Source organism: Protomyctophum bolini (assembly GCF_963924005.1).
Source record: "Protomyctophum bolini genome assembly, chromosome: 20".
Taxonomy (NCBI): domain Eukaryota; kingdom Metazoa; phylum Chordata; class Actinopteri; order Myctophiformes; family Myctophidae; genus Protomyctophum; species Protomyctophum bolini.
Genome location: NC_137881.1, coordinates 15,539,714 through 15,554,323, shown reverse-complemented (window position 1 = coordinate 15,554,323; position 14,610 = coordinate 15,539,714). Strand labels below are relative to the sequence as shown.

At 41.4% G+C, this 14,610-nt stretch overlaps 1 protein-coding gene across 2 annotated transcripts; it reads left to right on the top strand.

Annotated features, from left to right (window-relative positions):
* The first annotated feature begins 1,796 nt into the window (after nt 1–1,796).
* LOC308334888 (myelin-oligodendrocyte glycoprotein-like) lies at nt 1,797–11,567 on the top strand. Of its 2 annotated transcripts, none has more exons than XM_080791778.1 (6): nt 1,797–1,960; nt 9,294–9,671; nt 9,797–9,868; nt 10,221–10,334; nt 10,425–10,496; nt 11,232–11,567. In XM_080791778.1, the coding sequence occupies exons 1-6, from the start codon at nt 1,882–1,884 to the stop codon at nt 11,351–11,353; spliced, it is 837 nt and encodes a 278-aa protein (XP_080647904.1). In that variant the 5' UTR covers nt 1,797–1,881; the 3' UTR covers nt 11,354–11,567. The 2 variants fall into 2 exon arrangements, with proteins under 2 accessions (XP_080647904.1, XP_080647903.1); XM_080791777.1 differs by having other exon boundaries at nt 1,797–1,966.
* The last annotated feature ends 3,043 nt before the right edge of the window (nt 11,568–14,610 follow it).

The window sequence follows — 14,610 nt, the reverse complement described above, 5'->3', positions numbered from 1 at the left end:
TTCTGGTATAAATAAGTAACTACTCAGGCTCACGGACACAGGTACACACACAGGTATGTACACGGACAAAGCTGGATGTAGAAGTGGTTGCACCACTTAATAATAATAAAAAAAGAATAGTCCAAGAGGTAGCCTTTCATCCGTTGTCTTTGCGCCCCCTAGTGTATTACTAAAGACATTAGATATAAGTGTACCAGTGCAGAATAGTGCCTTGTCTAATATAGGCTAAACAAGGCTACAATTCACGTCCTCTTCCTCCATAAAATGCAGGCTATTGTTAAACTGTAGGATTTTCAGATGAGCGTGCTTATATATCATGTAAAGTAAGCAACGTTGGCCAAAACCTATGCCCAGTTCGACCTCGGGCGTGGTTGGTTTAAACGCTGCGCATCTGTACATTATGCAGACTCGAGACCCCCGAGGAAGGGATGGTGGCCGGTGGGACACTGTCTGGGACCGGTCACAGTGAAGTGACCTTGTGTGTAAACCTTAATATGATAAGATACAGGATAAACAAGTGAAATTGGAAGTGAAGTAAGGCACCAAGAAATTATATATATTTTTTAACTGGGACTATAAAACTGATAAATGGGTGCTCTCTCCTGATTGGCTGAAATTGGCAACCCACCTTATTTGTGTCATTATAATCTTTTGTTCCCCACTGCACTAGGCTACTGCAGGAAGGAACAGATAGGCCCATTAAGCCGTCCAGCCATCGGTCCGCTGGCCAAAGAAGCGTGTGATGTTGGTGTGTTTGAGAACCTTGTGGATGCAGATCTCCTGCTTGATGTCAGTGCTGCACCATTTATTCTGGGAGGTGACCAACACCACTTTCATGACAACAACCTCCTCAGTCTCCACCAATAAGACGCTCAAACCACACAATGTCAATATGTCTCGATGTAAAGGATACAACTAAACACACACACACACTCCTTCATGACCTGACGAAGATGTAACTGAAACATCGAAATGTTGTCGCTTTTCTACTTGCACCCTGATAATAAAATAAGGGCTTAAACTGTCTGAGCTGCTCCAGTGACTCCTTTTCTCCTGTAACCTGTCCTGCCTCTGAGATGCACCAGACTGGCCTGCCATAGGCTAGGGGCGCGGTTGGAACTCCCTTCTGCTTAACCTCCTCAGTCCGTTTGTTGACCAGCATTCTGACCACCTCGACCACCGTCCAACCCTGTGGCGCTTTCATCATGTTGGAGTTAGAGATGAATTCCACAATGAACATTAGTATGTTCACTGTATGATCACGATGGACCATTGAACGGTCCATTTGGACAGTCCAGGGCGACTACAATAAATGGCATGAAATATAATAAGTATGAAGAGGAGTGTAGTGCCACCAAGTAAACTTCAAATCTATCGAAATTATTTAGGTCCATAATTCACAGATTTATTTTTTGTTGTATCATTACAATTATGTTTATCTAATTATAAGTGTGCTGTCAGATTTTGCAATCTGACTATATCACATTATTATTCATATTATTGTAGTAGTGGCAAATTGGCAATGTAGTAGTGGCAATGACATCTAAAAGTGTACACATGGTTGTAAGTAGCCTACACACCGTAGGCCCTAACAGTATGCTTATTGTTGTTGCTAGGATGAGGTTGGTACTGGGAAAAGATATCCCCTCCAAGAGGTGCCTGCCTGGGTCTAAAAGGTTTGAAAACCCCAGTACATGGACAGGGGTAGGCTGCTAGACAAACATGACAGGGGGCTCAGTGAGGAGGAGCCAACCAGCTGGACTGAAAAGCACATGATAGCAGCCACTGTTAAAATAATACAGCTCTCAGTCAGGGAGACTAACATCTGCTCACTGAAAGAGGGTTTTCAGTTTTCACATTGCTTTTCTCCAGACTACTATAATGGACCACATATCAGGGCAAACTCATCTTGGCTGCCTCATTATATTTCATCTGCTGATGTCAACCCATGATGTCGATGGTAATGGCATTGGCAAGTATAGGTTATTTTAATGTCTTGTGATAGAACACTCATTGTCGATAATAGTGAGATTATATTTTGGGGGCTCTTAAATGTAGCTGCTATTTTATAGCACAAAGAAAATGCACTTTGGAAAAACCGTCATCATGTTGTTGTTGCTGTTGTTGTTGAACTTGAGCGGAGTATAATATAGTAACAGGATAACCTCGCGTCATACTTTCCATAAAACAGGGTAGTGGGCGGCACCCGCTTCGAATGCACTCGAATCCACTGGCAACGGAGTACAGAACAAGAGCAATATGCGATAACTACCGGTAAATATTGTGGTGGCAGAACCTCGGGTAACAGATACGGTCGCCTCTTTTCCATCTCGCCCCACGGTAGCAAGACCTCTCGCCCTTGGCGAGCAGTCCGGGCAATTGGTCTAGGCGACTCGCCAAAAGGGGAAGTCCACTCGCCAAAAGGGGAAGACCACTGGGCCCGGGGCGAAATGTCTTCACCTTTTGGCGAGTGGACTTCCCCTATGATTTGATCAATCCATGACATCCATGCGGGTGAAATCCGTTAGAAGAACAGCTCAAACATTGAATGTGAACTGCAGCCTTTGCTAGGCTTGCGAGTTGACATCAGGACAAATGTCAGTGGCACTTGTTTGACATTCATGCCGTCAGCGTCCTCCAGAAACCCATGAAAGCTGAAAAGCTGCGTGAACGGTGCCTTAACAACTTTGAATGTCCCATCTAAGAAGACTTGTTTCACAGACTGCAGGAGATCCAGTTGTTTGGATGTGGCAAATAGCAGGTGACGAGAATTGTCCTGGTTGATGTCTGCTTGCAGAAAATCTCCTGGTACACTGGAAATGTCCAACACAAAGTCAAATTCTTCTTTTTTTGGCTCTGCAGGCCTCAGCTTCTTTCTTCTCTTGTTGGCAGCCCGGCTCAGATTGGCTTGGTTGATCACATATCCCGTTTCGTCTCTGACTACAGTCTCCACCACGCTATTAGCTATTTTCTTTTAAGTGTAAAAACAGTTCATTAAGTCAGGTTTAGTTCAGTATGTAGGCTATATTCTCTTTTTAGTGATATAACAGTGATGTAAAAATGTACAAACTTGCTTTGTCAGTCAGACACATATCAGATGATCCGAATTAACATCTGTTTATTTCCTGTGCCTCAGGAATGTTGTACGTGCTGTTAAATGTACAAACTTGCTTTGTTTGGCAACTTGGTCATAGATATGTTAATATTGATTGCCTAATTTGTTTACTTAGAAGGATTGTAATTTCTCACATGCTAATATGTCATTAGCAGTAGTCATCATCATCATCGTTGTTGGGGGGGGGGGTGTTATTCAGGGGGTTTGCTATTCAGATGTAATTGCCTAATTTGTTTACTTAGAAGGATTGTAATTTCTCAGATGGAAAACTCCATCTCTCTGCCTCACTGAGCGCATAACCAACGGGACGTCCATACGACGTCAAACAGACCTCTCTGTAACCTCCAACCAACCCAGAACGTCCAGGTCGCCGGCCGTCCCAGCCAGACGTCCATACGACGTCCATACGACGTCTTCGATACGACGTGACAGTCAAACTCAGGATACGACCTGCAGACTCAGTCCGTTGCAAAAAGACGTCCATACGACGTCGACAGCTGTGGGTACCAACATGGTGGACTGGAGAACCTATTAATTATATTTTCCCAGAAATGATTATTGTGGCTTTCTAAACATAACTGAGCTATAGATAGTCAGTCAGTCAGTAGACCTATTTATTACAGCAGATCTGCTGAGCTCACAATGTTGTGATCTTGTAGATCTGCTCATTTCGTATAGGCAATATGTATTAGGGTAAAAGGTTAATTATAGTGAGAATGATGTCATACATGATGTCTCACAGCTAGGCTACAGATGTAAACTTTTTAGTTTTTATCTTTGGCAGCCTAGGGCATGTGCATAAGTTGGTTGTGAGGGGCTTACAAATGTAACTGGCTGCTCTCCCACTGTCAAACTGCACTGGCAGTGTTTATGTCCTTTGTAAGTAGTCTATATCAATTCATCATTTCATTTGTATTCTTGTTTATTGCACATATTTTTATTTTTGACTTCTAACCATTTATACAATGTTTTTGTTATTACTCATTAAATGTTTCAATGAAATGAGTACAAAAGAATCTAAGATGGAAAACGACTTTATTTTTATTTTTCAAACTGCTGATGAAGTATTCAATCAGTCAAACTGTTTTTATATCAAATTGCCAATCCTTTGAGTGCAAAACCTTTTGAACCAATAATGGGATGTTTGTTATTGTATCTGTACTGTATCATTGTAACAATAACAAGCAAGGCTAATATTATTTGTATAACACATTTTCCTTTGGCAAACATGAAATGTACCTTTTAATCTATCAACTGTAAATATGAATCACCTATCTAAACCAAAGTATTTACATTGAATGAGAGGGAAACAAGCAACTTAGCAGAGCAGAGCGACTTACATTAAGCAAGAACAAAAAAGCATGGGAATACATCACATAAAAACTATATTATTCTGGGCAATAACTGCTTCTGTGTTGGTCTGTTTGTGGCTCAATGAGCAAGACTACTGTAGCAAAAATAACTGCAGTGTACAGGACAACACATATACACTCACATATTGCATTTACAAAGTGCTATCAGGTTAATAAACCTACATTTCGTCCAGAATCTTAGCTCCCTGACTCCTGGTTGACCATTTGTACACATAGGTTATACCTTGATGGTAGATATTTAAAGTTCCACATTCCAGACATGATTGTCTGCCATTGGGAAATACAAGATCTACATTTCTTTACATTTGTTATGCAGTCACATTAAAGTGGGGAGGGGCTATGCTATGGGGTCGCATACAGAATGACATTACCTGAATGACAGTCGTTCGCATACATGAGTATGTATAACGATAGTCGTTCAGTCAAAAGGGGTGGAGCTTACATTTTCTTTAAAAAGGTACATTACAGAGGCTTAAAATTACAAAAAGACTACAATTACAAAAGAATCTAAGATGGAAAACGACTTTATTTTTATTTTTCAAACTGCTGATGAAGTATTCAATCAGCCAAACTGTTTTTATATCAAATTGCCAATCCTTCGAGTGCAAAACCTTTTGAACCAATAATGGGATGTTTGTTATTGTATCTGTACTGTATCATTGTCACTCGGCTATTGGCACCCTAGACTTTGACAACCTATTTCTAAACGGTTCATCCTTGCGTCTAAAGTAGACAATTGTGCCAAACGTCATGAAATTCCTTCAAGGCGTTCCGTAGATATTTCTTTCACAATGTTGGAACAGACGGACGGACAGACAGACAACCGGAAACATAATGGCTCTGGTCTAGGCTACTGTCGGCAAAGGCATAAAACTATAACAAGTTTGCCTGTGATTAAGTAGCAAGTAAATTAATTACTCAGCGAGCACATTTTGCAGCCGATCTGGTACCCACAGCTGTCGACGTCGTATGGACGTCGTATGGACGTCTTTTTGCAACGGACTGAGTCTGCAGGTCGTATATCCTGAGTTTGACTGTCACGTCGTATCGAAGACGTCGTATGGACGTCGTATGGACGTCTGGCTGGGACGGCCGGCGACCTGGACGTTCTGGGTTGGTTGGTGGTTACAGAGAGGTCTGTTTGACGTCGTATGGACGTCCCGTTGGTTATGCGCTCAGTGAGGCAGAGAGATGGAGATCTGTTGAAAAGATGTCACTGGCACTATTTTGGGAATTATTTCGGGCCTTTAGAGGGCAGCAACGGACCATCTTGGGGCTTCACTTTCGGGTCGAGTGGTCTTCCCCTTTTGCCGAGAAGGCTTCACTTTCTGGGGCGATTGGTCTTGGCGACTCGCCTCGGAAAGTGAAGACTTCTCTGCAAAAGGGGAAGTCCACTCGCCAAACGTGAAGTCCACTCGCCGAGGCGAGAAGTCCGGTATTCCGCCCCACTACTCTACGGCTCCGTCTTATGAGCAAATTTAGAACTTCCGGTCTGAGAGCTAGCAGATTTAAGACATCCGGTTGCTTTCAGAATAAAATAAGGTTAATTAATTCGTTAATTAAATAATTTTTACATTACATTATTAGTATTATTATTACATTACAGTTATTGTAAAGACACACATTATGTTTCTGTGTAAAAATAAGTAATTAAATAACATAAAAAAGTTATCTAAATGGATAAATGCTATTCACTGGAGTGCATGGACACTGGACAAAAGACGGCTCCGCGAGGCAACTATCTGGACATACCCACGCGTTCGGGAAGATGTCCTCTACCACCCCACAGTCTCCGCTAAGCGGGAGAGGTGTAAAATTCACAGCAGCAGAGCTTCTACTGGGGTCAATGCAAAAAAATGTACCGTTTCCGGACCCAGAATGGACACTGGACAAAAGACGGCTCCGCGAGGAAACTATCTGGACATACCCACGCGTTCGGGAAGATGTCCTCTACCACCCCACTGTCTCCGCTAAGCGGGAGAGGTGTAAAATTCAGAGCAGCAGACCTTCTATTGGGGTCAACACTCAAAAAACGGATTATACCATACGGTATAATCCGTTTTGTTAATCACCACTTTTCTACCGCTGTCGTTAGAAAATCAAGCAAGCCATGTCTGACAATCAATGGCGCCTGTCGGCATACTTCATGTGAGATGACCTTTAAAATACATCTCCATTCATTCTAAGACGGCATATTTCATATAACATAACACAAAGGACAAATTGAGAGGTAGATACATTAGAAGCACAGAGCGTGCAAACTTGGGTAGATCAATGATGAACCGATTTGCACATAATGCTTACATTGAGGCAGTAAACAATGCAGACCCAAGGTCTTTAATAGCTGGAAATCGTAGCGGAGTTGGCAAAGACACTTCTTTGTACAGGCAGGTCAAATATGAACAGCGGAAACAAGGATGGAAGGATAACAGTGAGATCAAAGCTTTGATGGACCTTAAAAAAGAATGGGAGGATAAAGACACAGACAGTGTTGTTGTAAAAGGATTCATTCAAGTTATTAAAGTTAGTCCCCTTAAGGTTATATGTTTCAGTGAAGCAGGAGTGAAACTGTGGCACAATGCGACCGCACAATGTGCCGCATCATGGGATGCCACAGGGGGGATCATTAAGACTAAACTAACAGAGAAAAGGATTTTGTATTATGAAATTATAGTAAGTTCATTTAATTCATCAACTCCTGTTGCATTCATGATCTCTGAATAACATACTCAATCGGCTATAGAGGAACTACTCACACAATTGAGATGCAAAGAGAAGGAGATATTTGGTATAAACACAACACCGATTCAGATTAATAGTGACAGGTCCATAGTGCTTTTAAAAGCCAGTATGCGTATCTTCAATCAAGATAGCATGAGTATGTACTTGTTACGCTGCTGGAGAATAGTGGTAGGAAAGGCAGATAACAAAGATTTAGATTTCTGTACCATAAGGGCATGTAAAAGTCATTTGATGAAACAGGCAAGTCACATTTGCAAACAACAGTACATACACAGAGATAAGAGGTATAATTTGGCTATGTACATCTTCAGCACTCGCGGAGCCGTCTTTTGTCCAGTGTCCATTCTGGGTCCGGAAACGGTAATTTTTTTTGCATTGACCCCAGTAGAAGGGCTCCAGCTGTGAATTTTACACCTCTCCCGCTTAGCGGAGACTGGGGTGTGGTACAGGACATCTCCCCGAACGCGTGGGTATGTCCAGATAGTTGCCTCGCGGAGCCGTCTTTTGTCCAGTGTCCACTTTATAAAGTCCATGCACTCCAGTGATGAGCATTTATGCATTTAGATAACTTTATTATTACTATTATTATTATTTAATTACTTATTTTTACACAGAAACATAATGTGTGTCTTCTAGCATCATATAGCATCATTTAAATGCTTAATTTGTAGTTTTAATGTGCAAATGAAACTTTTTTTTCATACTCTAGAGGGTACTCTTATTTTGAAGAGATCGTCCACCGGAAGTCTTAAATCTGTTCATTAGATCTGTTCACTAGACGCTGCCCTACTCGGCCTATAGCTGGGATCACTATTCACTAGTATTCAGACACACTGACAGACAGCCAATCAAAACCCACCAGAGGAACATCTGGGAATGGTGTCGTCCTCAGAATCAGTGTTAGATGAACGGGGATGAGTCGGGAGACAATTATGAATATAGCCTTGTTATGAATAGCTAAACTAAGCTAACGCTAGCTCGCTGGGAAATCTCTCCATCCATAATGTCATAAGTTCATAACGTAGCGTAGGCCCAAGGAAGGACTACTGCGTAAAATAAAAAGTAGCCCTGCATAAATAAATAAAACAAAACAAATATCAAATCAAGTGCATGCTGCACTTTTTGGACCACATGACGCACCATAGTCTACATCCCCATTAGCTCTGATCCATAGCTCTAATGCGTTTAGAGCTATGAATCAGAGCTACATCCCCATCTGACCTGCGACATCATGATCATATAATTGTCTCTACATTCCAGTTCCTGGAAAGGTTTGTCTTTCCAACTCTAAATTAAGCATCGGGTGACAGCCGGTGACAACCCTCCATGGGTAACAGGTGTTGCGCATTCCTTTGTTGTTCTCAGTCCTACCTGAAGATGGCGCCAGATAATCTGTTTTCAAATGGCTGCTAATAAAAATACATTTGAACTTCAGAATGAATCAGTATGTCAAGAAAACAAACAAAGCATTCTTAAGCCAAATAAAGCAAATTAAGAATGGTTTTGGAGCTGCTCAGTGTGACAGACAGAGAGACTCACAGGGTTGTAGGGCATGGTGAACTAGTGAGTGGTGACCAGGATTCAGAGGGAGAACTCAAACAGTGGATTATACAGCAAGTCTGCAGCTGTCTCTTCAAATCATCACACCCCAGCCGTCTTTAGCACCACTCCAGTTATCTTACAAATATATATTATGCATGCGCACGCACGCGCGCGCACACACACACGTTTGTAGGAGCTGCAGGGCCCATATACACAACTGAAAGACCACTAGACAAAGGTCTTCATTCCTTGTTCTAAACTAAAATCTAAAACCTAATTTATACTTGGTTGTGAGACGGAAATTGTCGATATATAGTTTATGCAGCAGTTATTTCTGTTATGATTAATGTTTTTGTATTGTTTATTCTAATCTGAATGTGTGTTTATGCTTTATTTTTTATAGTTTGACTTTGCAGGATTATTTGGGTGAGAGCATAATACATCCACCAGTGAGAAAGAACTACCTGCCTTGTTCTTAGCTAAAGGGATTGGCATGATGTTTCCATTGTTGTTTTCAACAGGTGAGGTTTCTGTCATCTGTCCCGCTCAACCAATTGTCATAAGTCCTGGAGAAGATGCAAATCTGTCCTGTCACATGGAGCCTGAATTCAACATTGAGAACATGACTGTGGTGTGGACAAAACTGAACCAGGTAGAAGATGGTCCTAAGAATGAGAAGCAACCCAAAAGCTACCTCCATATACACCAACATGACGGCACATTCCCTCAGAAGGAACTGTCTCACAAGGGACGGACATCACTGTTTGTTGATGAGCTGAAGAATGGGAATGTGTGGCTGAAACTCTCCAGGGTGACGCAGTCGGACACAGGGAGATACAGACTCTTCATCCCTGAACTGAACAGCCAGGTCAAGGATGCTGTTGTAGAGCTTGTTGTAGGTGCGTGCGGCTCTTTGGCTTGTCTACATACTTAGTGAAGTTGATTCAAATCATTTGCACCAGGTGAGATCATGTACATTCATTCCATTATACAACATTGAAACAATATTCACTGTGGTTTACAGAAGAATCTATCAACACAACAGCTGAAAGTGGAATAACAGAGCAGGGCCAGAAAAATGTAACTCAATTGGAAGGTAAAGATCAATGTTTTGAACGTTTCCCCTCACAGTTATGAATACATATTTTGAGTTAGCCTAATTGCATATTGACACTGGAATTAATCATTTCAATACATCCAACTTTTATGTACAGTATAGGATCCATTAATTCTGGAACAATGTAGACGTACTAGACGCAATCCGTTTCAGTGCAGCTGTAAGGTATTGCAGTTACACTATAAAGTCTGTGAAGAAAACCATGAGAGAGAATGTTGACATCAGATTTAAGTCTTCCTTTTTTCACATTGTGGCCAATCCCTCATATCCAGTGGTAATCAGTCTCTAAACCTTTCCATGAGATCATAGATTGTCTTATCTGTGTTTTCAGGTGACATTTCTTACTTAGTAGATCCTTATAAGACTGAGGTTACTACCATGGACATCGTGGCTGTTTGTTGTGCGGGATTGTTTCTACTTGGTGCATTGATCTATGCCTGTTGCAGTAAGTGAATGTATAAATATAAATACATTATTCATATGTGTACACTACAATACCACTGTGAAACAAGGGATTCTATTGTCTGTCTTACAGAAAATCAGACCCCAGATTCAGATTCACCACCTCCCAAGCATCGGGTCACTCTTCTTCTACAACAGCTTTCTGGTAAATAGAGAGAGCGAGGGGGGTGGGGGGGTTATTGTAGGAATGTACAATTGTACATGTACAAGTCTAATGTCAATGTGCTGACCGTTAATCTCCCAAGACAGTTTACTGTAGTAATTTACAGACATAGCATTAAATTAATTAGCCTACAACAAATCCCTCCTCCACCCATCCATCATTCGGCTATTCCGATTGATTCTCAACTAAAAAAGAAATCTTGAAACTGTTCGCGGCCCACCTCCACTTAAGATGGCAGCCTTTCGGCTATTAAAAGTGGTCAGATGGGTGGGTCCGATTTTCAAGTGGGCCTTAAGCAGTGTGTAGAGTCAGACTGACAAGGCTGAGCGAATCCTCAAGGACGCTTATCACCCCAGTCACAATCTGCTGCGAGGCAAGTGATACCGATGTATCAATAGCCATTCCACCAGACTTTTCAATAGGTTCCACCACCCGGCTAAAATCAGACTATCATGGTATTTCTGCACTGCTTATGAGGGATATTTGATACATCATCTGACCTGTTGTCCTTGTTCTTTCTTTATTATTTTCACCTAGATGTAAAGTAAACCCATGATATGACAATACAGTTGAACTTGAATCTGAAATTGATGGCATATTTGTTTTTGTCTTATTAGAAGAATTTCAAGCTTTATGTTGAGACTGCTGCACATCCCCAATAACACTATGTTGTTTTATGAAATTACATTTATCTTTTCTTGCTTTTTTGATAACCAGAAGCAGAAGATCAGCCTGTGAGAAATTCCATGGGTGACCCGGTGTCTTCGTACTGTAACAAGAACGGCCTTTTTGCATATGGAGGGCCAGGTCTACCTGGCTCTGCCCCGCCTACCAGCTAAAGGAAGACCTGCAAACATTTATCCATGGGCTTTTGCCTATCAGCCACGCCCAGTGTCAGTGCACAGTTGCACACACACTGTAGCGTCACAGAGATACCAAATGCCGCTCGCGGCAGGAGTCTCTTCCTGGTTTTTAGACAGCTGGTGGATGGAAAATGACGCTCGCGCTTGGCTTCCATTTGCCACAGGGGCAAGCGTTTCCCGTTTTCTGGCCGACGCTGCATTTTGCCTCGTGGGTGGAGCTTCATTTCCATCCACCAGCCGTTTAAAAACCAGGAAGAGACTCATGCCACAAGCGGCTTTTTGCCACGCCTTGACGCCCATATCCTGAGGAGGTGTCCTACAGCTACCAATGTAATATCAGCCGATGGCCTGATTTTATGTTACACGACTATATATGTTTTATATAAGCCAGAGTTCCTTCTGTGCTTTCAGGGACATTAATTAGCTATACAAACTGGTACTCATGAGGACAAAAGTGTGACTTGGAAGAAATTGAAAATTAGTTATTATTATTTATTGTATTATTTATTTTATTTATGTATTTATTGTTAATCTCTTTTTGTTTAGATGATCATGAAAGACTTTAATTATGTATTAGGAAACATACTGTTTTTACATGTAAGGCATGGGGGAAAAGATATTTTTGTTTGCGCCTATGATTTTTTTTATAAAACATTGTTGTCCGGTAAGTCTATACTATAGACTATACTATACTATACTATAAGTCTATACTATAGACTTACCGGACAACAATGTTTTATAAAAAAAGTTAACCGTAAAACTCTACTTATTATTAAATTATAAAACATTAATTTGCTGAATAATTTTCAAAGTTAGTATGTAGTGTAAAAGTTACAATAATGTCCACAGGGTGGTGCTAGAGTCTAGACAACAGATAGGCCTATTCCTCAGTAAACTGATTATGAGACCATGAGGGGTCTGTCCAGGTTGACCATGGGTTGATTAGCACCTGGCAGACCAATGATCCCTGAAGCTAGGAGAGAAGCCATATCCAGTAAATCTTCTCTTCTTGCAATTGTAAAGGAGAGTGAAATGAGCTAATAAGTAACGTAAGTAGCCTACCTACAAAAGGACGTATTTTTCTGGTATATTTAAAATCAATTTAAAATTGATTTTATTAGGCTACCTTACAACTTATGTAAATTTTCACTACTAAATAAAATAAACAGAGGCCTTCCCAATTCCATCTATGGACACAACCCTCAAGACAAGTGTGTGTGTGTGTGTGTGTGTGTGTGTGTGTGTGTGTGTGTGTGTGTGTGTGTGTGTGTGTGTGTGTGTGTGTGTTGTGTCGTGCGTGCGCATGCATGCTTGCTTGCTTGCTTCAGTTGTAGTGTGCCATTTATGAATCACTCTGACTATGCAGTGTGTCACACAGTGCATGAGTGTATACAAAGGCTTCCCAATAAGTGTGTCTCAGTGATGAGTAATGACTAGGCGATAGGCGATCAATAATTTAACCTGAAATACATAATGAACGCCTAATGTGCCATAGTGTCTAGCTGCCGAATGCCGATGTGCTACACATTTTACAATGATGTGTGTGTGTGCGTGCGTGCATGCAGAGATATGAGACCAATCTGTCGATTGACTTGCCAGGGTTAAAGAGGTTACCTATTCTGAAGAAGACTGCCAGATGTCTAAGACAGGCATTAAATATGGAATGGTGAAAGTCTATTCCATATTTTGGATTTGAATCTTCCATGCACGTTACATGAGAAAAGGGCCATATTGGTGCAGAGTTCTACCTTACCAAAAAGTTAAGGTAAAAGGTAGCTTTGACAGTTGGTGACATCTTGATGAGAAATCTTCTATCATGACGACATCTAGGAAGCCAGTCCATATCAATGCAACTCTTTGCAACTCGTTGCAACATGCCACTACTTGCAACCACTATACCCAATGGAAGTTGCAAGGAGTTGCATTGGTGTAAACTGGCCTTAAACCTGTTTTGTTGCAAGGAGTTCAGTTCAGTTGTGAGTCGTAACTATAGTTGCATTGGTGCAGTCTGGCCTTTAGACCTTGCCATGGTTGTGATGTAAGGTATGCCAGTGGAACAATGGAAAAGTAAAGTGATTAGATTGTGATAAAGGGCATGACATGATTTAAACTTAAAGGAATGCACTGTCATAAGTTTTACTTTGATCAGTTTGTTCACCTCTGAATCAAAGGTGAACTTGAAAAAGTGCCCGACCAGATCTGGTCAGGTTGTGGTGCTATAATAAGCCAATGTGAAAAGGGTGCCATTTCTTCTTACGCCTTGGATGGCAATTGGATGATTTGAGGCATTTTGTTCCAAAATTGTGTTTTGCAAAAATCCACCTGTTGGTGGCGCTACAATAGGCCAATTTGAAAAGGGTGGGATATATTCCTCAGCCTAGTAGGAACGTCTGTGAAAGATTTCACGTAAATTGCACACTGCGTTCATGATTTGAGGCTTTTTGGTCAAAAAATATCGGACAGATCCGTCTGGAGCACATGACTATAGAGATAGTGTGTAACGATTTGCGGTATTTTGGGACAAAATATGGAGGAGTAATATCAAAAAAATTGTTTTACAAAAGTCGGGCCTCCTGGTGGCGCTATAACAGGCTGTTCTGGAAAGTTTGGGGCGGAGGTTCATCGTTGGCATCCAGGGAGTGTGTGTGCAAAGTTTGGCATCGACCAGGTTAACGTGCTGGAGACATACTCTCTCTCCATGCCTTCGGCCTGGTGGAGACAACAAACATCTATGCTGGAGGTGGGATGGTGATTGTGGATCAATTGGTTTCCACGGATTATGATTGTGGAGTGTGATTAGTTATATATTGTTCTTTTTTGACACTCCTAGGAATAGATCGGTCTTGCCACGGACACGTTGTGCTTATGCTGATCCGTGTACGGATCATGTTGATACATACAACTCTTGGATTGGAATAAATGTATTTATTGAGCACAATTATAATATTTATTGAGCATAAGCATAAAACATATTTTGGCATCAAGGCGCTGTCCTTGGCATCAAGGATCTGACAAGAATATATTACAGCCTAGGGGAAACAAATAAGGCTCCTCTTGATAGAGAAATAAAAGGCACAAAGCAGCAGCAGTAGCAGCACAACAAAGTAGCAAGACATCAGAGCAGCTACAAGCTGAATTTTAAATAGCCCACGCCAAACATTATGAATGGTGTGCATGTGACTGATCACCTGATCAGAAGTTGGCAGAGCTTTGAGGTGTGTGTCTGAACTAGC

What these genes read in the sequence shown, in the direction of transcription:
- LOC308334888 (XM_080791777.1), top strand. Translation starts at nt 1,882, where the DNA reads ATGGACCACATATCAGGGCAAACTCATCTTGGCTGCCTCATTATATTT. An exon ending in ATTGATCTATGCCTGTTGCA is followed by an intron (nt 10,335 to 10,424) that starts GTAAGTGAATGT and finishes TCTGTCTTACAG; the next exon opens with AAAATCAGACCCCAGATTCA. An exon ending in TCTTCTACAACAGCTTTCTG is followed by an intron (nt 10,497 to 11,231) that starts GTAAATAGAGAG and finishes TTTGATAACCAG; the next exon opens with AAGCAGAAGATCAGCCTGTG.